The sequence below is a fragment of the Quercus suber genome, unplaced genomic scaffold, assembly GCF_002906115.3.
Source record: "Quercus suber isolate HL8 unplaced genomic scaffold, Cork oak 2.0 scaffold_465, whole genome shotgun sequence".
In the NCBI taxonomy this organism is placed as follows: Eukaryota; Viridiplantae; Streptophyta; class Magnoliopsida; order Fagales; family Fagaceae; genus Quercus; species Quercus suber.
The window spans coordinates 561,262-587,463 of record NW_027069916.1 but is presented as its reverse complement, the minus strand read 5'-3'; the positions used below and the strand labels follow the sequence as shown (position 1 = coordinate 587,463).

General features: G+C 34.7%; 2 protein-coding genes across 2 annotated transcripts; both read left to right on the top strand.

Annotated features, from left to right (window-relative positions):
• Positions 1-8,186: 8,186 nt before the first annotated feature.
• On the top strand, positions 8,187-14,369 carry LOC112037400 (probable linoleate 9S-lipoxygenase 5). Its single transcript, XM_024070214.2, is given in 10 exon segments — positions 8,187-8,244; positions 8,247-8,375; positions 10,679-10,968; positions 11,554-11,825; positions 11,952-12,319; positions 12,444-12,529; positions 12,613-12,720; positions 12,846-13,150; positions 13,245-13,508; positions 13,594-14,369. Coding segments are annotated over 10 exon segments (2,646 nt in total). The 3' UTR covers positions 14,360-14,369.
• A 9,909-nt stretch (positions 14,370-24,278) lies between these two features.
• On the top strand, positions 24,279-25,140 carry LOC112037411 (photosystem I reaction center subunit II, chloroplastic). The gene has a single exon (XM_024070226.2). It carries the CDS (start codon positions 24,408-24,410, stop codon positions 25,011-25,013), a length of 606 nt encoding a protein of 201 aa, XP_023925994.1. The 5' UTR covers positions 24,279-24,407; the 3' UTR covers positions 25,014-25,140.
• The last annotated feature ends 1,062 nt before the right edge of the window (positions 25,141-26,202 follow it).

Genomic DNA, 26,202 nt, shown 5'->3' with positions numbered 1-26,202 from the left:
GGCACGACTTCAGTGCAAGTGAAGTGTTGATGTAGCTTCACGGCAAAAATGAATGTTGGCACGACTTTAGTGTAAGTGAAGTGTTGTCGTAGCTTCATGAAAAAGATGGGTGTTGGCATGGCTTCGGCGCGAATGAAATATTGGCATGGCTTCAGTACAAGAACAAGTGCTGGCATGGCTTCATGATAAAGACTCTTGATGTGGCTACATTGCAAAGACTCTTGAGATGATTGCATTGAAAAGACAAGTGTTGCTACAACATAATTGCCAAGACAAAGGCCCGTACAACTTCAAAGTCAAATGCTAGTAATAGCATCATTGAATCATGAACACCTTTGATAACGTTGTTGCCTAGATGACTGTTGCTATGAGAACGTCAAGGATGGAGACAAACATCACTATAAAAACGTTGGTGTAAACCTCGACGTGAAAGCCCAAAGAATAAAGGAAAGTCTGCTGCATAACAAAAAACAAGCAACAACAAAGAACTTGTTAGAAGAAAATCTCACGGCACGTCTAAATAAATTAAAAAAAAAAAAATCAGAGAAAGAGAGAGCTTCAATTGTAATCTCTAGCCTGTTATGAAAAAGAAAAAAAGAAAAAAAAAGAGTTAGTACAAACTAAGTATGTTAAAAAAAAAAAAAAAGGAAAAGAAAAAGAAGAGAAGGCATAATTTCTCTACACTTCAGAGTATTATGCTACTTACAGAAACTCTACTTGTGTAATTTAGTTCATGCCCAGATGGCCTTATATAGAGAGGTTTGTGGAGTTCAAAGTTAGATTTTGCAAACTCAAATGCACTCAAAGTCAAGGAAGGCTGCATGGAATTTGGAAAATAGAAGATGATATTCAACGCAAAGACGTTCAGTAATTACCTGGAACCATTCCTTGTTGGGTTGTCAAACAATGTCAGAATGGCCACCAGACCAAAATGGCAGTAATTCTAGCAATGCCAGCCGTCTCCTCTTCTAGATTTCTAAAACTTCTGACAAGATTTCACAAAAAATCAACCCACAGAAATCTTCTATGACCTTTGGTGTGCCTAACCTGAAAAATCCATGTCTAAATGCCTGGCCACGCGCTGCCACGTGTCGCCAAAAGCTTCTGCGCAAATATGCTCGCAATTTTAGAACACGAACAATACCAGTAGACCCATCAGCCCACGATCTACAAAACCTAAAAATTTCAAGACCAAAAATGAGTGCACGCGCCACCACGCGCCGCCACAATTTCTCAATGAACCGCGGCCTAGTCTTTCAAATCTGTGCAAACCTGCTCATAATATCACAAAACTGACCCTACAGAAGTCTTCTACAACACCAGATCGGCCAAACCCCGAAATTTCAGGCCCAAAAACACCGCCACGCACTCCCACGCGCCGCCAGAAGCTCCAGAGTTCACAGCGTCAGTTTCACGCGCCGCCCCCATTAAATCACGTGCTCACACGCGCTGGCTGTTGCACACGCGCCTTTATGACGTCAGGGATGACGTCATCATACAGTGCCCCGGTCTGACCCATTTGACCTGGACCGACCCGAAAATCTGACCCGGTCCGAACCGCCGGAAAAAAAAAGGAAAAAAAAAGAAGCTTTGACCAAGTTAGACCTTTGACTTTGACCAAAAAGTCAACATTTTCAAGACGGGCCTGTCCTACTCAGTTTTTCGAGTACATTCCGATTTTGGGATCCGTTTCTTCATTTGAAACTCGAAAATTGTGCAAACGTCCAATTTCTAAAGAGTTGACTTTTGCGTAAATGTTGACCAAAAGTCAAAATTTTTAAGATGGACCTATCTTGCTCAATTTTTCGCGTACATTCAAATTTTGGAGTCCATTCCATCATTTAAGACTCAAAAATTGTACAAATAACTCAATTCCAAGCTAGTTGATTTTTGTGTTGAATTCGACCCAAATTCAAGATTTTCAAGCCAAATTTGTCTTGCTCAGTTTTTTGCAACTTGGAAGTCACCAATCTAACCCACATCTCCAAAGTACTGACAATGTCCAAAACTTAAGCTCTCAAGATCAAGATTTGAGATTCATCAATTTAGTTTGGATCCTCTTAAGGTTATTCTCCGGACTTCATTAAGGCTTCTCTTTCAAAGTACAGGTGAATTCTCACAAGTGTGTCTTGAATTTGAAATTACATCGGGTCACCCGTCCAACCTACCATTCCCCTTTCGGTGCCAAACATTCCCACCTACCATTCTTCATCTCTCTCACCTACCATTTTCGTTCCCTACCGATCTCCAACCTACCATTCTCATCCACCGGTCTCACCAAAAATTCACATTTGCCATTCTCAACTATCCATCCACTATTCTTCGTCTCTCCGCTATAAATAGAAGGGCCGGATTCATCAAGAACTCATCCAGAAAAACACACTAAGTCATAAATGAAGATTTGCTTCTTTCAAATTTTCAAGTCCTCATTCTTATAGCAATTTCTCACTATGGCCTTATCATTCTCAACACCTAGCAACCAATATTGCTTCATAAACAGTTTGAGATCAACCCTCTCATGGTTCGGTAGAAACCTTTTTCACAACATCATTGTAGTTTTGAGATCCAAACAAACTTTGTTTCTCCACTTAACGACTACATTTGTCTATAAAATTTCTCATAACATAGCCCGTATCATTGTTCCTTGTAGTCTCAGATCTACCTAATCAAGAGATCTAAGGCCAACTGAATCTCTTGTACCCTAGCTCAAGGAGCTTCCTAACTGCTTTGAGAACTCCATAGTCCTTCTCAAGTGGTTTAGTCTTACAGCAAAAGTAGAGGTTCGGAACAAACATCTTTCATTTTGTTGTGCTTTCCTAACAAGTGTCAATAGGTGAAGATGGTAAAAAGTGTTAGGATGTCCTACAAATTGGCTTTCATCCAACACTTGAAACAACCTTCAAGGCACTAGCTCATCAGAGTTCAGCCTTTGGAGCCGGTAAATGGTCACTAAAGCCATATTCCATGTCCCCACCACTGTGGAACCTAAAGATCATCGTTGCTGGTACCTCAAAACACACTTTCTGGAATTACTCTAACTTAAATTCAGCTTGAAGTATTTCAGAAGATACTCTTCTGAAATTACTTCAACTTAATGTCTGTCGGCATAGTCCCATCACGCATGCACATTCTACGACTTACTGTCAAACCCCATGCAAACATACAGTCAGTCCCATATTTAAAGTTGTACTTCATAGAAACATCTACAGCAGAGAGTCCCCAACATATAGGGCCAGTACCATGGTGGCGTATGTTCCAACCAACATCTCCACCTCTTCCCCATCTTCTACACCCTGTGATCACCGCCAATGATCCAAAATAGCCAGAATCCATAAGTTTCTGAAATTACCTCAGCTTAACCTTTGCTGAAATGATTCAATCTTGCAAGTACATCCAACTTCTTGCAAATAACTTTCAGCCTCACCAACCCACTTCAAGTACCAAAATACTCTTTTGAAGTTACTTCAATTTAACCTCTGCTGAGAAGGCTTGGTCACGCAAGTACATTCAAATACTTGCAGACCTCTTTCTGGTCTCATCAAAACCTTTCACATGGGTGGGTCTACTCCTCGGAAATTATCTCATCCTGCTGAAACTTCCACCACTTTCAAATACTTCATTTGAAGAGCCAAGTGCAAAAATCTGTTTTCGAAACTCATTCTCACACCACACTCTGAAACTGTGTGCGTGAACGAGTCTTGAGGAGGCATTTGTAGAGAGGGAAAATTCCCGACCTATCAAAAGCCGACACGTCACACTACCAAGTCCACAAAATACAGCCAATTACAAAGCGCCACGTATTGCTGCTAGGTTTTGCTATCACTACTCAGAAACCAATAGAAATTTGCCAAGTGTCATGCAAAAACCAATCACACATCAGTGCACGTGTAAGCGATGACATAAGCAATCTTGCACGTGTAAGCGATGACACAATCAGTCCAGCACGTGTAAGCGATGACATAAGCAGACCAATTAAGCTCTGTCACGTGTCACCAATCAGACTCCGCCACATGTCGCTTACCTACCCCTAAACTCCTATAAATAGAAGCCTTCCTAAGGCATTTGAAAAGAGAGTTGAGAGAAAGGGCACCAAGCCATCTGAAGCACTCAGAAGTCCAGAAGTTCTGCTGGAATCAAGCCTTGAAACCTTCAGCAACTTCAAGAACTTCAACCTTTAAATACGAAGAACATTCAAAGCAGAATCATCCAAACTACCTGCCTAGATCTCAAAGTTCACTGGAATCAAGCTCAAAAGCCTCCAGAAACCTCAACAAACCACAAATTGGTGAAGCTCAATGGATCTAAGCCTCTAAAGCCCCGAAGAACTTCCACCACAAACCTTCAAATACGAAGAACATTTAAATAGGAATCATCCAAATCATATTCCTATATCTCAAAGTTCACTGGAATCAAGCTCAAAAGCCTCTAGACACCTCAACAAATCACAAATCAGCGAAGCTCTACAGATTCAAGCCTCTAAAGCACCGAAGAACTTCCACCACAAACTTTCGAAGACGAAGAACACACCAAGAACACGAAGAACACACAAAGAACACAAAGAACGTGAAGAACAAAGGATTTCTAACAAGCTCATAGCCAGAGATTCATTGTAATTCCTTTTCAACAATCTTTGATCCGTCCCTCAACCAAATTGAAGGATACTTTGGTGTTCGAATCAAAATCACATTACAACAATTCCAAATTAACAAATCTTTTAAGGAGATCGAATCAGAGGATCACACTTTTGTAATTACAGAGAATTGAACTACACAATCATCAATACAAATTCGCACTTGTGAAACTATTTTACTTGTTTGACTTATTTCGAATTGAGAAATTTAGTCGTCCACAGTGTGTTAGACTGGCCATGGGTCTGGGTTTGCTGGTGAATGTTGATGGTTGATTGTGTTGAATGTTTTTGGTGGTGGTGGTTGACAGTGGCTAGTTATAGGTGTGGGTGTGGTTGTAACTGGGTTGCTTGGACTGAGAAAAAAGTGGTGTAAAGAGAGAAAAAGTGGTAAAATAAAAATAATATTATTTAAATGAAGTTGTAAAAAAATAGAATGTTTGATGTTTGGTGGATTGTAAAATGATATGTTAAAATTGATAAAGTAGGATTTTGAAGTGGTAAATGCTAAAATATTTAGCATTTTTGATGAGAACTCTAAGCAAGTGTATGACTAGTGAGGTGTGGTGTGTGCACACTCTCTCCAGTCTCCCCCCCCCCCCTCTCTCTCTCTAGACCAAATTTTAGTTACAAAATTAGTTGCAGCCTAAGATTACAACTTTATTCAATATGTTTTTATTAGAAGTGAATTTTGACAAATCCATTATTGGATTAAATATTTTTCTTATATCTTCTATACTTGTAAAATTTCAATTGACACAAAATTTGACATGTGTATTTAGAGCGTAAAGAACATATAATTTTTTTTTTTAAAAGAAATAAGAACATGTAATTCAGTAGTTAAATTTTCAAAATATGTAGTACTGTAATTCAATGTTTATTTTCAAAATATGAAGATTATTTATTTTACGTAAAGGTAAAGAACATATAAACTAATTTTGTAACTAAATTTTATATGGAGAATCAAACATAAATATATTGAATTGTTGTTTTTCTATTCAACTATGCCTTTTAATATATCACTACTAGATCTTTACCGTGAGATGGTGACAAAGTTGTCAAAATCACGATTTAAATTGCAGACTTGTACAATCTTAGAATCCCACTTACCCAAAATAATTAGGATTGGTGCAAGATTATTTGGGTTCCAGGATCACATGTAGGATCAAACCGTAAGATTGTACAATTTTACATTATCCCTCTTAAAAACCCAATTTTATTCGGATTGCCTGAAGCCCAGTTAGCCCAACAAAAAACGACACAATAGGCCAGTATAGAAGTGTCAAAGCCACTCATTTGTGAAATGAAATATTAGAAATACCCTAATTGAAAAAAAAAAAAAAATGAAAATATTAGTGTTCATGATCTCTCTCTCCGTACTATCCAAATCCCTAAATGAATAAACCCCAAATCAAAGCCTACATCGTCGTCGTGACTATGTAGCTTGTCATCATTTCAGTAAATTGTAAGCACGTATCAAAAACTGCCCTGGACACGGGTGTTGCCTTGGATAAGTATAATTGAAATCTTTAAAGTGTAGGTTTCAAAAAAAAAATTCTTTAAAGTGTTATTAATAAAAAAATAATCACACTCACATGTACAAAGTAATGACTTCATGATCAACGCTGTATTTCAGTTTTCACTTCTCTCTTTTTTTTCTTTCCTTTTTTTTTTTAAGAGTATTGGGTCTCATCACACTGTTAACTATTTCAGTAATTGGCAAATGGAAATTTATGATATTAAGAAAGAATAAATAAAAAAGCTTTTATACATGTGGAATGAGGCCACTCGCTAGTATTATATTCTTAAATTGAACCCCTGAGGCCCTGACTTTAAAAAAAAAATTTATATATATATATATAATATTTTTTGTTTAATACTTTAATTTATTCTTAAAAATATTTTTTTACGCACCTTATTTAAATCTTGCACACCTTTATTACAAGTATTTTCGACTCTAAAAGTAAAGAGTAATGCCTGTTTGGTAATGTTGTTCTAGTAATGTTGTTTGTATTTTTTGAAAATATGTGTGAGTGAAAAAGTATATGAAAATACATGTAATGTTATTTAAATACTGAAAATATTGTTTAAAATACACTACCAAACAGAGTGTTTGTGAATTGTAAGTGTAATATTTTTTTATGATATTGAGTTTGTATATTATTACAACAAAAACTAATGTACACCATTAATATTATAAAAAAGACTGCACTGTCCTCAATCTCATTCTCTGGACTTCTCCACTTGCTCACGGCCGAATGGCATCTCCTTTAATTTATTTCATCTTTCCCTTGTTTTCTTCATTTCACACTCTTGACATCAATTCAGAATAAATGCAACCTACTTGCCTTGACTTTGCTTCAGCTAATTTCTTTTTTCTTTAGCTCTCAGTTCATTTGGTTGGAGTGGTGGAAATGAAAGGTTAAAAAATGGTGGGAGGATGAAAAAGTGGGAGAATAAAAAATATTTTAGTTTCTTACATTTTTGTTTGGTTGGGAGTGGAAAAAGTGGAAGAATAGAAAAGTGAGTTTGTATAAATTTACACATATATATAATTAAAAGATGATGGTCAATTAAAACAAAAAGTGACAAACAACTCAAAAAAAAAAAAATCAATCACCCAATTTATTAAAAAATAAAAATCATGTCTAGTTAAAAAAAAAAAAAAAAAAACTATTATCATACCCACAGTCCGGGAAATCCCCAAAAAAAGAAAGAGAAAGGAAGAAGGCAAGTCCAAGAGTAGAAAAGAAAAAAAAAGAAAAAAAAAAAAAAGAAAAAAATTGGGAGAGGCAATGTGCAAATGCGGTGGGCATTTTCATCTATTAAGCAACTCCATTTTCTCCTTTAAGTTTTCTCTTCACTTTAGAGAAAAAACTTTTTGGTGGTCCGAGAGAAAAAACTTAAACTCAACATTTATTTTTATTTCTTTCCAATTAATCAAACAACTCTAAAATAGTTTTATTTCCTATTTCTCCTCAAAATTTTTCACCATCTTATTTTACCTTCAAACAAATACATCTAAGTCAAATAGCTTTTCAGTTTTCTCTTAATTTTAGAGAAAAAACTTTTTGATGGTCTGGAGAAAAAACACTTAATCTTCACAATTTATTTTCTTTCTTTTCACTTAATCAAACACACTCTAAAATAGTTTTCTTTCTCATTTTCTCTTCAGAATTTTTCACTTATCTCATTTTACCTTCAAACAAACACACTCTAGCCGAAAACTTTAATGCATCAGCCCCTTTCTTTTCTCTTTTTCACCTCAACGTGTCCAGCCCACCAACCCAATAAATCCAAGCCAACCCTAATAACTAATGCAACTTTTGTACGTGACGAAGAAAAGTTCAGAGACATGAAAGACAAGCTCATTAAATGAGCACGTGTATCACAAGTGGACTGGACCCATGGTGCAGTGCACCCATGACCCAACACCAATGGCAAGGCCGAAGAGAATTAGTAGCTTGAGAGGGAAATGTCCAATGGCAAGACTGAAGAGAACTCGCATATTGAGAGGGAAATGTCCACTGGCAAGACAAGAGAATTCGCAGATTAGAAGATGGGTGAGACTGAGAGCAAGAAAGTAAAAGGGACTGAGAGCAGGAAAGTAAAAGGGAGTGTGTTTTAATGAAGAAGAACTACGTGTTGTGCTGCAAGAATATCATAGCCTCGTTTATTGATCGGATTTATGAGTTGTTGGGCAAACGTGTGTCCATGCAACTCATCAGTTCTGTTCATCCTGATCCAGGTCACTCTTTTTCTCTAATAACTATTTCTATATCTTGCTTGAGTAATATCAGTGGACTCTGTCATGTACGTACGTTAGTCCTTTTTTTTTTTGGTTGAGAAACGTTCGTTAGTCCTTAGATGAAGCCAAAATCACTATTTTCAAATCAAACATCAAAATTTTAGGTGTATTAAACTACTAATTTAAAATAGCTCTTATCTATAAATGTTTATTAAGATAAATGATGTTGTATTGTTTTCTTTGTGAAATAATGAAAATTTTGGTCTCTCTATAAATAAAAAAACTATATCTTTTTACTTTCTTTTTTTAATTTTTATGTACTCTTATCATGAGCCAATTTTTCAGTGATACAATATAATGGGATTAAGTTTTTTCAATCATGATAGTTGGAAAGAAAAGGAGAAAAGTAGAGTTTTCCTAACATTTAAATTAAAATTTCACCTTGTAGCCCCTCTATTGTAATTTTGCCTTTATGGATAACATGTCAAAACATGAGATTTAAAATTTATTGCAACGCTTCTATTATTATATGCTAGTTTATAAACTCATGCATGTGCATTAGTACATTTTAAAATATGCAATTAGATGCATTTTATAATTTCTAAGAAGCTAAATATGGTCATTATTATATTTTGTTACCTCTTAAAAAAGGATTTAGAATATTTTTTAGTAGAAAATGCAAATTGTTCATGTTTGATTGTGTATTTTATTTTAGAAAAAAAATGTTATTTTACTTCTTAACTCAATTTTTGTTATCGTGATGAAATAATTTTATTTCATGTGTGCATTTTTTAAATAAGAAGTGAACAATTAACTTCTAGAACATAATATAATTTTTCATTGAAATTTATTTTTTGAACTAATAATATATAATTTTTGTAAGAAAATCTAGGTTTTAAATAGATTTGAAGTAATTTCAAATGAGACTTAAAAAGAATGAGCCAGAAGTAGTTTTAGATTAGGTATCTTAAATGGAGTTAAAATAGTTTTAAATAGGTTGGAAATATTATACATTCAAAATTTTACTAAGTTTTGACTTTAAATACTATATATACTATATATATGCTAACTTATAACCCTATGCATATGCATAACCACATTTAAAAATATATACTTAGATATACATAGTTTTTTTTTTTTTTTTTTTTTTTTTTATAAAAAAAAGATATATAGTTTGATTCCTACATAAGTTAAATATAATTGATGATCATTCATATTTTGTTAACTTAAAAAAAAAAAAAAACTTGTAAGAATATTTACGAAATAATTCTTATTGGTTGTGCTATTATTTTAATAAAAAGTTAAAAGGGTTCTCAATTATTGCAATGAGTAGTAAATACCAAATGCTTTCACCAAAATTAAGAAATTGCTATAAAATTATTATATTAAAAAAAAATTCTCTTTAACATGGTATTACATTTAATATAAAAATTAACTAACTTCACTAGTTTTGAAATGAGTAGTAAATACTTTCAATTGACACATGTCATAAAATTAGAGATAAATTGAAATCTAATTTAGAAATGTAATTAGATTTTCTTTCAACTTTGAATACACGCACACTAGTGTGTAGCATTATGCATATGCATGGGTACAATTAAAAATAATCACGATTATACATTTTTTTTTTATAGAAGAGATTCAAATTATAAATAGTATTAGCTTACACATTTTTTAAACCATACATTTCTAAAATATGTAATAGTTCCTCATATTATATATGATTTAGAATTTAATTGGATTTAGACTCTTAGGTTTTTTCACCAAATAATTCATTTGTCACAGAAATTAAAAAAATAAATGGACACATGGCGAAAAATTGGACTCCAATTGAAATTCAATTTATATTATAATTGAATTTAGACTCTTTGATTTTTACATTCTCTAATTAATTACTTGGCACAAAATTTAAAATTAAATGGGAAATGTGGCGCAAAATTGAGAATTCAAATAAAACCTAATTGAATTTTCTTTGAACTTTGGCAGTATATATAGCTTTACATAGGACTAAAGGACAAGAAAGATAATAATAACTAAAATTAACCATTTTATTAATTAAAACGAGTCATTTAGTCCAGTACAATCATTTGGGTTCAAAGCTCAGTCTAGTTGTAAGTAAACTCAGTTCAATTAGTTGGGATCAAAGCGAAGTTTAGCATAGTTAAATTTCAATCAAGTAGCTTTTGAACAACTTCCTAGCATTGTCTCTTTGATCTTGATAAGCATATAAGATTGCAATGATGAAACAGCTGTGAAGATTAATAGAGCTAAGAAACTAAAAAATTTGTTGCATGCATGTTTAGAAAATGTATTGCAAGGGAAGCTTGGAACGGTGGCGCATTTGGAGAAATGGGTTACAACAATCACTCCATTAACAGCAGCAGAAACTGTATTCACCATTTCATTTGACTGGGATGAGTCCATGGGTGTTCCAGAGGCCTTCATTATAAGAAACCATCATCACAGCCAGTTTTACCTTAAGACAGTCACCTTAGAAGATGTTCCTGGGCATGGTCGTGTACATTTCGTTTGTAATTCTTGGGTTTACCCTGCTCATCGTTATAGATACAATCGTGTATTCTTCTCAAACAAGGTAATATGGTTTTGATTTCTTATGCAACATTTTTGTTATGATTGATGCATAACAAGAATGATGTTAAAAGTAGACCTAAGTGGAAGTGATATTCATATTTTTTCAATTATAACAAACCATGTCAATAATTGTATCACTTTCACTACAAATACAATGGTGCATTCTTCTCAAAAATGATGCTTAAACCTAGGAAGTGCTTTCTATCATGATTGTTCCTTTTACCCTATATAAATGGAAACTTATCATTTTGCTTTCACTTTGATTTGCCAAAATTACTACTCCACTGTTTGTCAGTTGTCACTTTCTCCATCTAGATCCGCTGGTTTCTTCAATCCTTATTAATGCGTAGGGTTCAGGTTCTGTTGTGCACATTATGAGTTTTGGTAGTTTAGCTATGTTAAATTATAATATAAACAGGACTTGAAAGTTAATTTCATACAAAATGGTTACTGGCTGCTTGACCGACATGGTGAATCAAATAAATAGGGAAATCAGCTTTGGAAGGATGTAACATTAGTTTTCGTTTCTAGAACAGGACTATGATCATGTTTCAATGAAGTAACAAACTTGTTATTTATGTGCTAGAGCTACCTTCCATGCCAAACACCTGAGCTGTTACACAAGTATAGGGAAAAAGAACTGGAAAATCTGCGTGGAGATGAATCGGGGGAGCTTAAGGAGTGGGACAGAGTCTATGACTATGCTTACTACAATGATTTGGGAAGTCCAGATAAAGGTAAAGATCATGCACGCCCTGTTCTTGGTGGAACAGAGGAGTACCCATATCCCCGAAGAGGGAGAACTGGACGGAAACCAACAAAAGAAGGTCAGCATTCTAAATTCTATTCGATTTTTCAGTTTCAAATTCCAACTTCTGTGACAAGTAAACAATGGCGGTTTGAGCTCCTTCAATTACTAAGAATTTTGAGTAACATAGAATGATTTTTGGGTATCCTAGAATAATTGATTTTAATCATTTTTAGTCAGCAACTTAATATTCTGGTTGTAACAGATCCCCGTAGTGAGAGCAGATTGCCACTTTTAAGTCTCGACATTTATGTTCCAAGAGATGAGCAATTTGGCCTCTTGAAATTCTCAGATTTTCTTGCCTATGCTCTGAAGTCCCTAGTACAAATATTGCTTTCAAAGCTTACATCTTTATGTGACAAAAACTTCAACGAGTTTGACAGCTTCCAAGACGTACTTAAGCTCTATGAAGGTGGGATTAAGCTACCAAATGAAGAAACAACCAGTAAAATTAGGGAACACATTCCTTGTGAGCTGTTGAGGGAACTCATTCGTAATGATGGTGAGCGATTCCTCAAGTTCCCGGTGCCTGATGTGATCAAAGGTATTCCTCAAGTTCTGTGTTTCACTTGACATTAGATGCTTCAAAATCTTCAATATCCAAAACTTTATTGTAATTTTTAAACTATTTAACTACAAGTATAGAGCTTTTAATGGTATAATTGTAGGGGACAAGTCTGCTTGGAGGACTGATGAAGAGTTTGGACGTGAAATGCTTGCTGGAGTCAACCCTGTTGTCATCCGCCGCCTCGAAGTAAAATATAATTTGTTAATGAAGTTGATAAATAATGTAAATGGTTTTTTTGCTTCAACATTTTACTGGAATGGTGTCTGCAGGAATTCCCTCCAACCAGCAATCTAGACCCTGGAGAATATGGGAATCAAAACAGTGCAATAACAAAAGAACACATAGAGAAGAATCTGAATGGGCTGCCTGTGGATGAAGTATTGATCATTATTCACGTTTCTGACAATAGCACATTATACAACCGATATGACATCCAAAATATCTTACTATACTTTGTTCTACATTGATAAGACGATAACCAATCTCTATTTTCTTGTTCTAGGCAATTAGAAACAACAGGTTGTTTATATTAGATCATCATGATACATTAATGCCATACCTGAAGAGAATAAACTCAACTACCACAAAGACTTATGCCACCAGAACGCTCCTTTTACTGCAAGATAATGGGACATTGAAGCCATTGGCAATTGAGTTAAGCTTGCCTCATCCACAAGGGGAACGTCATGGTGCCATCAGCAAAGTTTTCATTCCAGCAGAAGAAGGTGTTGAAGGTTCGGTGTGGCAGCTGGCCAAAGCTTATGCTGCTGTTAATGATTCTAGCTACCACCAGCTTATTAGCCACTGGTATGATGCCTTAGAAAAATACTGCGTGATAGAAAAAGCTAGAAACTTGACTGTGATCTAGTAAGAATACATAAACGCTGCTGACTATTTGCAGGTTGAACACCCATGCTACAATAGAGCCGTTTGTGATTGCAACAAATAGACGACTGAGTGTGCTTCACCCAGTACATAAGCTTTTGCATCCCCATTTCCGGGACACAATGCATATAAATGCCTTGGCTCGGCAGATCCTCATCAATGCTGGAGGGGTGCTTGAGAGAACAGTCTTCCCAGCAAAATACGCCATGGAATTGTCTTCTTTTGTATATAAGAATTGGGTGTTCACAGAACAGGCATTACCTAAAGATCTGCTCAAAAGGTGTGCAAAGCTTTGTCAAATAATGATCTCTATAGTTTTAATTTTTATCAGAACGAATTTTGATCCACTTTTTGCCTCATTTTAGAGGAATCGCAGTTGAAGACTCATCCTGCCGGCATGACCTCAGACTTCTGATTGAGGATTATCCCTATGCTGTTGATGGGCTAGAGATCTGGTCAGCAATTGAGGAATGGGTTAATGAATATTGTTCTTTCTACTATCCAACTGATGAAATGGTCCAAAATGATCCTGAACTCCAATCATGGTGGATGGAGATCCGCAATAAGGGGCATGGTGACAAGAAAGATGAGCCATGGTGGCCTGAGATGAAGACACGAACTGAGCTTATCCAAGTATGCACCATTATCATATGGGTGGCTTCTGCCCTTCATGCAGCTGTGAATTTTGGGCAATACCCTTATGCTGGCTATCTTCCTAATCGCCCAACTGTAAGCCGCCGCTTCATGCCTGAGCCAGGCACCCCTGAGTATGCTGAACTTGAGTCAAACCCTGAATTAGCCTACCTGAAAACTATAACAGCACAGTGTCAAACCCTCCTTGGTGTATCACTGATAGAAATTTTGTCCCGGCATTCAACTGATGAGATTTATCTTGGGCAGAGAGATCCTGAGTGGACTTCAGATGCTGAACAAGAGGCAGCATTTAAGAGATTTGGAAATAAGCTGGAGGAAATTGGAAACAGAATTAAAAAAATGAACAATGACCACAGATGGAGGAACAGGGTTGGCCCAGTAAAGGTGCCTTATACCTTGCTCTATCCTATCACCTCCAATTATTCTAGAGAAGTCGGGCTCACTGGCAAGGGTATCCCCAACAGTGTCTCCATCTAAATTTTTTGGTTTGGTAGCAGCAATTCTGTTTTTTTTTTTTTTTTTTTTTTTTTTTTTTTTTTTTTTTTTTTTTTTTTTGAAGTAAAAGATTGTGAGAGTGCTTTTTATATCCTATCTGGTATTAAAATTTGGAGAAATATTTTACGACTAATAATCTAGTCAAGTGGAATATATGTGTTTTGGAGTGGCGTTGTATGTGCAGATGTAATGGAAAATCAGCAGACCATCTTCTTCATTGTTCTATTGCTACCGAACTACATGGTGTTGGGGTTGTTTGGAGTTTACTAGGTAATGCAGAATGGTTGTTGATCTATTAGCTTCTCGGCAATTTTGTCCCCATTTGTATTCATTCTGTATACTTTGGTGAGTCTTTTGGTCTTAATAAAATTTATTACTTATAAAAAATTGTCAGAAATTTGTGTAAATGTGCAGAAATTATCCCCAATTATCTACATATTGTACCATAATAATTGTTGCGCTTAAATTCGTAGGGTAAAATTGCTTCACCATTATAGATTAGTTTTAACACGAGGAGAGGTCCAACCATTACACACAAGCAAGCAAAAGTTAAGACAATACACCATCTACAGAGACCATACCAATGAGAACAAATTATATAATAGAGATGCCTACTAAAAGTCTAAAACCAAAGGGGATTGGACAGTTGAGATGCAAAAGACCTACTATTGCAATTGAAAACTTTATACAATCTCCATTGCGTAGCACAGCTCGACTAAATCTTCTTGTCTTAGGATCTGTGTCATTAAGCAACTAAAGATAACCAGCCACCACGTCTAAATATGTTAGAAACACAATTTTTGTATAATAAAACACTTCACAAATCAAAGTCTTATGATACACACACCATATTAGAAGTTAGAACAACTTCAGCATTAAGCACGATATGTTCGGTGGCTCTGGCCTATGTGTCAACCCCAAAACTCCCCCCATGAAACTTCAAAAATAACAGTGTTGAAAACTAAATGCTTCTGCTATAGAACCTTCACTTGTATCACAAGTTTTTGATTTTTTGGTACAGAAGTAGTGCCTAGAGCCTTAGACTATTGTTTTGGGTAAGCCACACAAGAAAATAGTTTTATCACAAACTTCTCATTTACTTTCTTGCTTATGTCGCATGGTACATAACCAAAACGGATGCAACAACAGAATTGAAGAACGTGGATAGATAACTTAGGAGTTTGTGGACGACTAAATTTCTCGGTTCGAAATAAAGTCAAACAAGTAAAATAGTGTCACAAGTGTGAATTTGTATTGATGATTGTGGTATAATTCTCTGTGATTACAAAAGAGTTATCCTCTGATTCGATCTCCTTGCAAGACTTGTTAATTGAATTTGTGGTAATGTGATTTTGACTTAAACACAAAGTATCCTTCAATTTGGTTGAGGGATGGATCGAAGATTGTTGAAACGGAATTACAATGAATCTCTGGCTATGAGCTTGTTAGAAATCCTTTGTTCTTCACGTTCTTCGTGTTCTTCGTGTGTTCTTTGTGTTCTTGGATTTGTGGTGGAAGTTCTTCGGGGCTTTAGAGGCTTGAATCCGTAGAGCTTCACTGATTTGTGATTTGTTGATGTTTTCGGACACTTTAGGCTTGATTCCTGCAGACTTTTGGATCTAGGCGGATGATCTGGATGATTTCTCTTCGAATGTTCTTCGTATTCGAAGTTGAAATTCTTGAAGTTCTTGGAGGCTTTAGAGCTTGGTTTCGGCAGAGCTTCTGGACTTCTGAGTGCTTCAAATGGTTCGGTCTCCTCCTAATGGCTTAGGAAGGCTTCTATTTATAGGAGTTTTGGGGTAGGTAAGCGACACGTGGCGGAGTCTGATTGGTGACACGTGGCAGAGCTTGATTGGTCTACTTATGTCATCGCCTGCACGTGCTGGAATGATTGTGTCATCGCTTACACATGCGAGGTTGCTTAGGTCATTGCTTACACGTACGAGGCTGCTTATGTCATCGCTTGCACGAGCTGATGCATGATTGGTTCTTGCATGACACTTGGCAAATTTCTGTTGGTTTCTGAATAGTAATAGTAAAACCTAGCAGCAGTATGTGACGCTTTGTAATTGGCTGCATTTTGTGGACTTGGTAGTGTGACGTGTCAGCTTGTGATAGGTCGGGAATTTTTCTTGTTTACAGAGTTAACACCTAGACTTGCTTGAAATCAACACTAAGCAAGAGAGAATTTTTTTGAATTACAAAAAAGACCTTGACTCTGAGAAACTAAGAAAATGCTAACTTAGTTAACTACTAAAACCTAAAATAAAATGCAATATATAGAACAATAAAAATACATTTGAATTCCAAAATTAAATAAAATAAATATTTCTATGTGCTTCTAGCAATCCTACAAGAATGCAACTTTTACTTTTTCTTGGCATTCCATTACATTCACAATCTAACAATTATCCTCTTACGAAGCCTTTCCCGAATCAAACATCAAAGATATATGACACACTGGTGCTAATCTGGAGCAGAAAAAAAAAAAAGCCCTTAAGTGGGCGAGGCGGTGGTGAGAGGTGGAATAGAGAGACGGAGAAGAGGGTGAGGGAGATGGAGCAGAGAAGAAAAGAGAGAGAGAAAAGAGAGGAGGCTGAAGAGAGAAGAGGGGCACGAGAAAGAGAGAGACAAATAAAATAATCGAATAAAATATCATTATTTTTGCATAATTATTAGCTACAGTAAGCTACCAAAGATTGAACTGATGGCAGTTCAATGTAGTTGAGTGTTAAAAAATTTGAAGTTTAAACACCTTTGATGTTGTGGGAATTTTAGTGTTTTTGGTGACAAAATAACTTTTTAGTATTTTTAACGCCTTTGTTATTAATGCTCTAACAATCACACAATTTCTTCAAATAATTCTGGATATCATTATCATCTAAAATAGAGTTGTTAGTATGTATATTGTTGTCTAGCCGAACGGGATTAGGCGGCCTAGTGTCCTATATTACTTCGTTCTATACATTCTTTGCCCTACACTCCTATTGCTTTGTACTACACACATACATGCCCGTATGAAAAAAGACAGTCTCCTGTACAGTTATAGACATTAGAAGAACTAATGTTTAACTCGCACAATGCACGCGATCATTTTACAGATTAATGAATTTTGCATCCAACATAAACTTAGTTATCATACTTCTACTATATATATATTCAAACTTAAATAACATAGTATATTTAAGCATATAGTGTCCGACATCCCCCAAAAATTTTAAAAATTAGTTTTTTCAAATCACTTCATGTGTGTGCTTCCCTGTTATGAGAGACTAAAAGAAAAGAATTTGACTTTAAGCAATTAAAACTTACATGACAATTTCAAATAGCAAATTTGCTATTCCTAGGAACCACAATGAATCACACCAAACTAAAACTTGCAAGACAATTTCAAATACCAAATCTACCATTCCTAGGAACCACAATGAATTAAACCATGAGATTAGAGAAAATTTTACAACCACAAAGTTTAAAAGAGAAAAATGGCTACAGGTTTATGAAATAGAAAGTCAAGAAAATATTAGTCAAAGAATAATACATAATTAATAGTACATTGGAATCTCAAATTCTAAAACCAAAACAATATATAACCCTTAAAAGGGACATTGAATCCAACTTTTTAATCACAAAGAAAAAAGAAAAAGTTGTAGTGAATAATCAAGCCACAACATATAAACAAAACAAAATTCCACCAACAACAAATAAAATGCAGAATCAATAGTAGATGGGAATCTCAAATTCTAAAACCAAACCAATTCATAAGGCATAACCCATAAAAACAACATCGAATCTTAATCTTGGCCTAAATTTCAATTGCAAAACAAAAAAAGAAAAAGAAAAAGCTCACAATCCCCAAAAAGCTGCAATGATACAGAGAAAATCTATTAACAACAACCCTGGCAGTGATAAACAAAACAAATATATTAGATTATACGCACACCCAAGTTATGGAATTTATGAAACTTTTCACCCATTATTATGTAATCATCTATTCATAAAATAAATAAATAAAAGTAAATCATCTATAAGTACTTGAATCCAAAACACTAAGACACACAATAAAAACAATCATATCGTAGATTATGCCAAAGGCCTTATAGCTGAATTTGCATCTCCCCATGCACAAAGTGCTTGGAGGTCTAGGAGGGAACGGCTTCGAGCTGCGAGTTAGGCACGTTGTAATTAGCTCCAAAAAAAAAAATCATATCGTATATTATTCTTTCGAAGGTAATCAATTTTTCTCTTATATTTCTCTATTGTGTAGTCATATATATTTTTTGTTTTATTTCAATAATCTATAGGAAGTAAATCTTATGATTCACAGTATTCAGTATTGTGGAATTGCCTAATCTTTGTCTTATTTACACTAAATGTATCACTTCTTGAAACCACTCAATCTAAAATTTCATGCCCAATATTGCTTGGTTTGCTTTGCTGGGTGGTTTTATTTCCTTCTCTGTGTTTGTAAATACAGGACTTCGAGTCCATTTCCTATTGTAATCTCTCTCAAGCCCATAGATATTAGAACCAAGTAGCCTAAAGCTAGAATTGTTTTTGTCAGTCCTACTCAAACTGTGGAAGCTTTCCCTCCAAAAAGTAGCTAATGTGGGGATTCTGCATCTAGGAACTTGCAAGATGGAAAAGCACATGGAACTTGTCATCATCTTAACTCTAAAACTATAGAAGAGAAAAAAAAAAAAAAAAAAGTCCACATAACACAATCAATCGGCTTTGACCCAAGGAAGAAAAAAAAAATTGATAAGAGAAAGATTGGAGGGAGAAAAAAAAAGTTATCACAATGAACCAATTGCAAATTATCTACCACCTCAAGTATCAGTGCTGAATAATGAAATATTGTAGATACTTGATTTTTTTAAGTATTCTCTCCAAAAAAATTCCAAATCTTCATTAAAGTAGAAGAGCCCAACAATGTGACATACATCATCCAAAATACGAAGCCTATCAAACTTTAAGATGCATACTATAAGCCAATTAATAATGTGTCTATTACCAGAACAAACCACCTTTCAAACCCAAGAAAAACCAGAATAAAAGGCTTCCAATCAAACAAACCAATGGTACATACAAAAAATGTACATAACTCCATAGTGGAGGAGAAGTCACTAAGAAAGTCCTCACAAATTTTGTACACAATCATAAATTAATCCTACTTCTATCTTAACAAAAAATACTCTAGTGCTAAATGACAAAATGATACCAAAAAGTATAAAAATATAACTTAATATAAAAACATAATTTAATGCTTATTCCAATAGCAAAAGCCTTAAAAAATGGACTCAATACCATGGGGGAGGGGAGTACTATCAATGAAATTTTAGACTTTATCTCTAGTAACATACCAACCCTTTTATCAGCAACATTTTCAAACCAATCTTAGTGACATAATGTGATTAAGAATCATCCAAAAGTGGAGGTAATCCATAGCAGCAAAAGAAGGATTAATGGAAAAAATAAATAAATAAATTAGATTTGTTAATATGATGGACCCAACTTACAAAAGTCAGCAATCTTGAAGAAACAATCCAACTTTATTTACAATGTAATTTTCCAGAAAAATTCATGGTCATATGTACAAAGAAGATGACATACAATAACTTAACAATACATTTAGTTTACTCTTCTTAAAAAAAAAAAAAAAAAAAAAAACTTAACAATACAATGAAATTCATTAAAATTCATAGGGTAATGTGGTACGTCCATTTGTTTGTCTTGCTTTTAAGAGTATGTTATTTATAAAGTACATTGAGACATTAGACTTCAAATTGTATTCTTCTTTGACGTAATCTGCTTAGTACCCTTTTGACATTTTTGAAGAAATAGAAGACAGATTGGAGGGTTTTGGGCTCATTGTTTCAGATTTTTTTTTTTTTTGAAGTGCGACTATCTTTAAATGGTTTTATTTTTTTTAAAGAGTCCTCAAAAAATGTGACATGCGAGCTTTTAAACTGTATACGTGGCAGATATTTAGATGGACATTTTTTCTACACAGCAGCACTTTAATTACAGGAAAAAAATTATTGCTATTATATATAGTATATGATATGATATAAAAATTTTTCTCCCATACTTCTCTCTTTTTAAATTATTTTATCAACAGGAGTAGTATTTTTCTATTGCATGTAATGGCATAACCAATTTAGAACTAAGAGCATTAGCATTGGAAAATTCCAATTCTACTCTATTTTACCATTCCAAAAAGCTACTTTATCATTATACCATACCATTTTACACTACCTCCCACATCCCAAAACTCTATTTTTATTAAAATATTATTTTTTAATCTTTTTTTATTATTTCTTTCCAACCGTCATCAATCACCACACCACCATCTTTTTTTTATTAGACTCTATATCATCTATCACCACACCACCACCTCCACGGCTCCACCATCATCAATCACCACACCACCACCAAAATGCTTCAACCTAACTGCTTCAGCCTCTCATCATACACCGCCGATCAACCCGATCAAAACCCATCGGAATCCCATCACCACCAAAACAACCCCGATCATCATCATCAATCAATCAAGCCACGCCTCTACGGCTCCACCATCATCAATCACCACCAAAACAACTGAAATCCCACTGCCCCTCCACCAGGCCCACCAAAATCCCACTAGAACAAAAACCCAGACATCGCCGATCAACCCAGATCACAATAGGAGAAAAAAAAAATTTTTTTTTTTTTTTCATAGATCAACCCCGATTGAAACCTAAAAACCGCTGCCACTGCCGCCGTTAGATCAATGTTTCCTCCATCCCCGATCAAAACCCAGACATCGCCGATCAACCTCGATCACAATAGGGAAAAAAAAACACTAGATTAGCCCTGATCAAAACCCAAACATCGCCGCCACTGTCGTCGCTAGATCAACCTAGCTCAACCCCGATCAAAACCCAGACATTGGCGAGAATCACAGCATCACAGAATCATAGCTTCAAAACCCAGACATCGGTGAGAATCACAGCATCACAGAATCACAGCATCAGCGAGAATCACAACCCAAATCAACGTTTCCTCCACTGTGATGTGTGATGTTGATGTTGGGAGGAAGATATTGTTTGGGTCTGAAGAGAGGAGAGAGCAGATGAGAAAGAGAGAAGGAAGAGAGAGAAGAGAACATGAATAATGACAGAGGAGAGAGAAATTCTAGGGGAGAAGAGCTTAAAATATTATTATTTTTTTTAGAAAACTGCTACAATACTATTCTACCTTTAGAATAGTACTGTAGCAGTATTGCAAAATAATTTGCAATACTGGGGTATAGCATTCCCTGATGCAAAGCATTTTGAGGCTAAAAATGCTAAATTCTCCCTAAATATGGCATTAGGATTCTCCAATGCTAATGCTCTAACAATAGTACAGAATATAGATCCAATAAATGGAACATTTTTCACAGAACAGAATAAAGTAGACGTAGGTTCATAATTCAATTTTCAGAGAGAGAGAGAGAGAGAGAGAGAGAGAGAGGTTCAATACAAAAATGGAATACTTTACCTTTTTTGCAATGAGATTTGATTTGGATGCATGAAAACCGTTGAAGTACTCGTGGCAAAGGCGACCGATCACATTCATAATATCACGAACACTAAGCTGAAAGCTCTCACAGACAAATTAGGGGAGTGGGAGGACTTCTCTAGACAAAAAACATCTCTATGTGGCTCTGTTTTTCTCATTCGATGCATGTGACAATGATATTTTTAAAGGACAGTTCTTCAAAGCGCTTATGGGGATTGAGATTTGAGAAATCTCACAATTTTATTTTATTTTATTCTACTTTTTCATTTTTTAACTTTCTCTCTTACTTTTTTTTTTAAAACTTTGTTATTATTATTTTTATTTTTAGAAAATTATTCAAGGATTAATCTCAGTCCTTCAAAAGAATTGCACGCAGGGATGGACCTAGGATTTTAAGCTAGTGGGAGTCGGAGTATAAAGAAAAAAAAAAAAAAAACCTTCAAATAGACATTTATATAGTATTAAAAAATTATAAATATATAAAATCGTTGTTTCTAAATATATTAAAATCCAATCATTTACCAACAAAGACAAAAACAAAAACAAAAGAATTTTTTTTTTTAATACTAGGCTGGCTAGGATTTTTTTTTTGAAGTTAGAGCATTCACAGTGATGTGATGTTAAAATTTTAGCTTGTAGTACCTCAAAAATCTATTTTATCTATTTTATCACTTCATTTTATAATTACACTCAATATCAAATGTTCTATTTTTTTAATTACTTCATTTAAAATAATATAAAAAAACTCATTAAAATAATTAGGAAGAGAGAGAATTTGAGTTTTTTAATTGAAGGAATAGATATAATCTTAATAAAATATTGTATTTTATTTTTAACAACTTGCTATAGTCAATTGGTATTCATATGAGTTTATTGTAGTTGCAAAAAATTTTAGTTTTAACTTCTTCAATAACACATGATATTTTTATTCTTTGGTGGTAAAATAGTTTTTTGTTTTTGTTTTTGTTTTTTGTTTTTTGTTTTTTGTTTTGTTTTTTGTTTTTTTTTTTTTTTTTTTTTGTTTTTGTTTTTTTTTTGTTGCTAAAATACAATTGCCATTGTGAATATTTTTATTATTTTTGTTGAGTTTTTAGGTTGGATAATTGCTATTTGAGTTAGGCTAACTTGACTGATTGGGGAGAAGGGGGCTCAACTACAAAAATGAAATATAAAATGGCTAAATATATATATATATATATATATTTTGAACCCGGGTTGGGGGGGAGAGGGGACCAGGCCCCCTTGGGCCCCCACCTAGGTCCATCCCTGGTTGCATGCATACGCAGTTCGGATCTTAATTTGTTGACACATTACTAATTTTCGTAGAAATAGATTTTGCCTATAATTGAACCAAGCCGTTCATAAATGGCTCGAACTTAACTTAATAAAAATCTTATTCATGTTTGTTTATGAACAAGCTGAGTTTGTGCCTTAGTTTTAGGCTTGTGTAATAATTGATTCAAGCCCAAACAATTTTATTTTTTTATTTTTAACAAGCTCATAAAAAAAGGGCTCAATAAAAAACAAGTCAAGAATGAACTCATTTATGGGCTTGGTAATAAGCTTGATATTAGCTTAAAAAAAAAACTTATGTCTTACTAAGTCTTTAATTAATTAGGATTTGGTACCACTTGTGTAAACCAAATGAGCTTCATAATATGATTAATATGTGCTTGATAATGTACCTTTGTTGGATCTTGATTAAAAGCTTGATATTGAGCTCTAGTTTGAGCTTGAAATTGAGTTCCAGCTTAGCTAGACTAACAAATTAGTTTTGAACGTTTTGATAAGCTCGAGTTCAAACATTGGTTGTTGGCTTAGTTCAAGCTCAAGCTAAGCTTGAATATTTTATTGTCATTATTGAGTCAAGTTTGAACATTCAATACTTGACAAAACTCAGCTCGTTTATAACTCTAAGAAAGACATGTCTCAATATGGTTATAATTAGGGTTATAAACGAGCTTAGAGAGTCTCTTAATCCTTTTGCCTTTCCATAGCAGGATCAGCTTGGAGTTTAGGATTTTTAAGTTTTATCTATCTAACAAAAATATGGGAGAACATAAAATTAAAGACAAAGAGCAAGTCGGGCTGAGTATGATTTAAACCGGGCTTGAGAATTATCTTTAGGGCCGGGCTCGGCTAAATAATTAAGCCATGAATTTCCGAATGGGCTAGAATTTGGATCCAGTTCAAATGGTCCCCTTTCTGTCTTCTGCTAGGCAAAAGACATTGACCAAAACAAAAACAAATTAATAGAAGCTGAGGGGTGAGTGAGTAAGAAATTTTGAATACGAATCAAAATCACACATCCTAATTGGTCCAAGCCATATCCCCTTATCCACACTCACATATCCACCACTCATCCAAAATCCTACAAACTCTCAAAACTATTACATTCTCAACCTCATTGAATATCCCACGAGACCATAAGCCATTACAAAGCTAAGAGTCTTAAGACCAACCAGATTTCCTTATCTCTAAACCCTCCATGGCTATGGCAACTCAAGCTTCCCTCTTCACCCCACCTTTCTCTGCTTCAAAATCATCAACCTTCTCCTTCACTACTCCTAAGACACTCAAATTCTCAGCCCCAAAGCGCACAACAATTAAGGCAACTACAGGTGCACCATCAGAGACACCCACAAAGAAAGAGGCACCAGTGGGGTTCACACCACCACAATTGGACCCAAGCACCCCATCACCAATCTTTGGTGGCAGCACTGGAGGGTTGTTACGTAAAGCCCAAGTCGAAGAATTCTATGTGATCACATGGGAATCTGGAAAGGAACAAGTGTTTGAGATGCCAACAGGTGGTGCAGCCATAATGAGGCAAGGTCCTAACTTGCTCAAATTGGCTAGGAAAGAGCAGTGCTTGGCTCTTGGGTCAAGGTTGAGGTCTAAGTACAAGATCAACTACCAATTTTACAGGGTGTTCCCTAATGGAGAGGTCCAATATTTGCACCCCAAGGATGGAGTCTACCCTGAAAAGGTGAACCCAGGTCGCCAAGGAGTTGGGCTGAACTTAAGGTCAATTGGTAAGAACGTGAACCCAATTGAGGTCAAGTTCACTGGCAAGCAAGTGTATGACTTGTGAGGTGTAGCTTTTATTTTGATGTTTTTGTGATGTATTTATGTTTCTGTGTGACTATTGTTGATGTTTGTACCTTTATTTTGATTTTCAATTTGCTACATCAAAGACAAATATATATTGAATTGTTGTTTGTCCAAGCCTAATATATTAATACTAGATTTTAAACGTGACATACGGATGGAGACGATTGTAAATAGAACCTAATGAGATTTTCTGACAACAATATTATTAATATATAAGCTCAAATTGTCCACTTTAGTTTAGAATGCCAAAAATAATTTTTTTTTTTAAAATAAAATAAAATAAGAAGAAGAAGATATAGGGGCTGAACAATGTATGGATCACTACTCTGTCCCAACGTAGTTCTTCTTTTCTTTTCTTTATTCTTTCGTTTTTTTGGAAGGGGTTAGACAAAGTCTTGGATTTATCACAAATAACTTAATAAGATCAAGCATAAAACAAAATAACAAGAAAATTACCCAGAGTCTTGTAATTTATGATATTGCTGAGTTTTCTTCATGTAGAGATCTTGATTTCAAATCTCCTCCTCCTCCTCTGTTGATATGCGCCAAAAATATTGAGGAAAATTTAAATTCTAGAGCTTAGTACAAATGAACGATAATCTCTACAGAGCCACAAAATCAAGTAACGTTACTTGATTCGTTTCATTATTATATTTTACCTGCATTTCTTCACTTATATCGTACGAAATATAAAATATTAGGACAATCATGAATTATAGTGGCTAATTTTCATGGCATTATAATTTTATCAATATTGTTGTCAATAACCATGTTAAAGATGATGGTTTCTATTTTGAGAGAATAACCATGTCGTCAGCTGTAGATGGAGAGATTGAGAGAGGGGGCGACGGTTACGGGTAAGTGAGATAAAAATGGGAAGGGTATTTTGATATTAGGCAAAACTAATAAGTTTCTAAAGTTTACGTACTGAGCACAATTGGTCCCTAAAATTAAAAATATGAGCATTATTAGTCACTTTATTAATTTTTGTTAGTTTTTTTGCCTATTTGTTTAATGGAACAATGATGTATTTTTTTTTTTTAATGACATGACAACTATTTTTAGTATTAAAAAATTATTTGTTAGCAAACACACCACTCTCAGGTTAGCCATTGTCTTCAACGCCACCTCTAGCTTAGGCTAGTACTTGGTCCCCCTCCTCGGCTCAC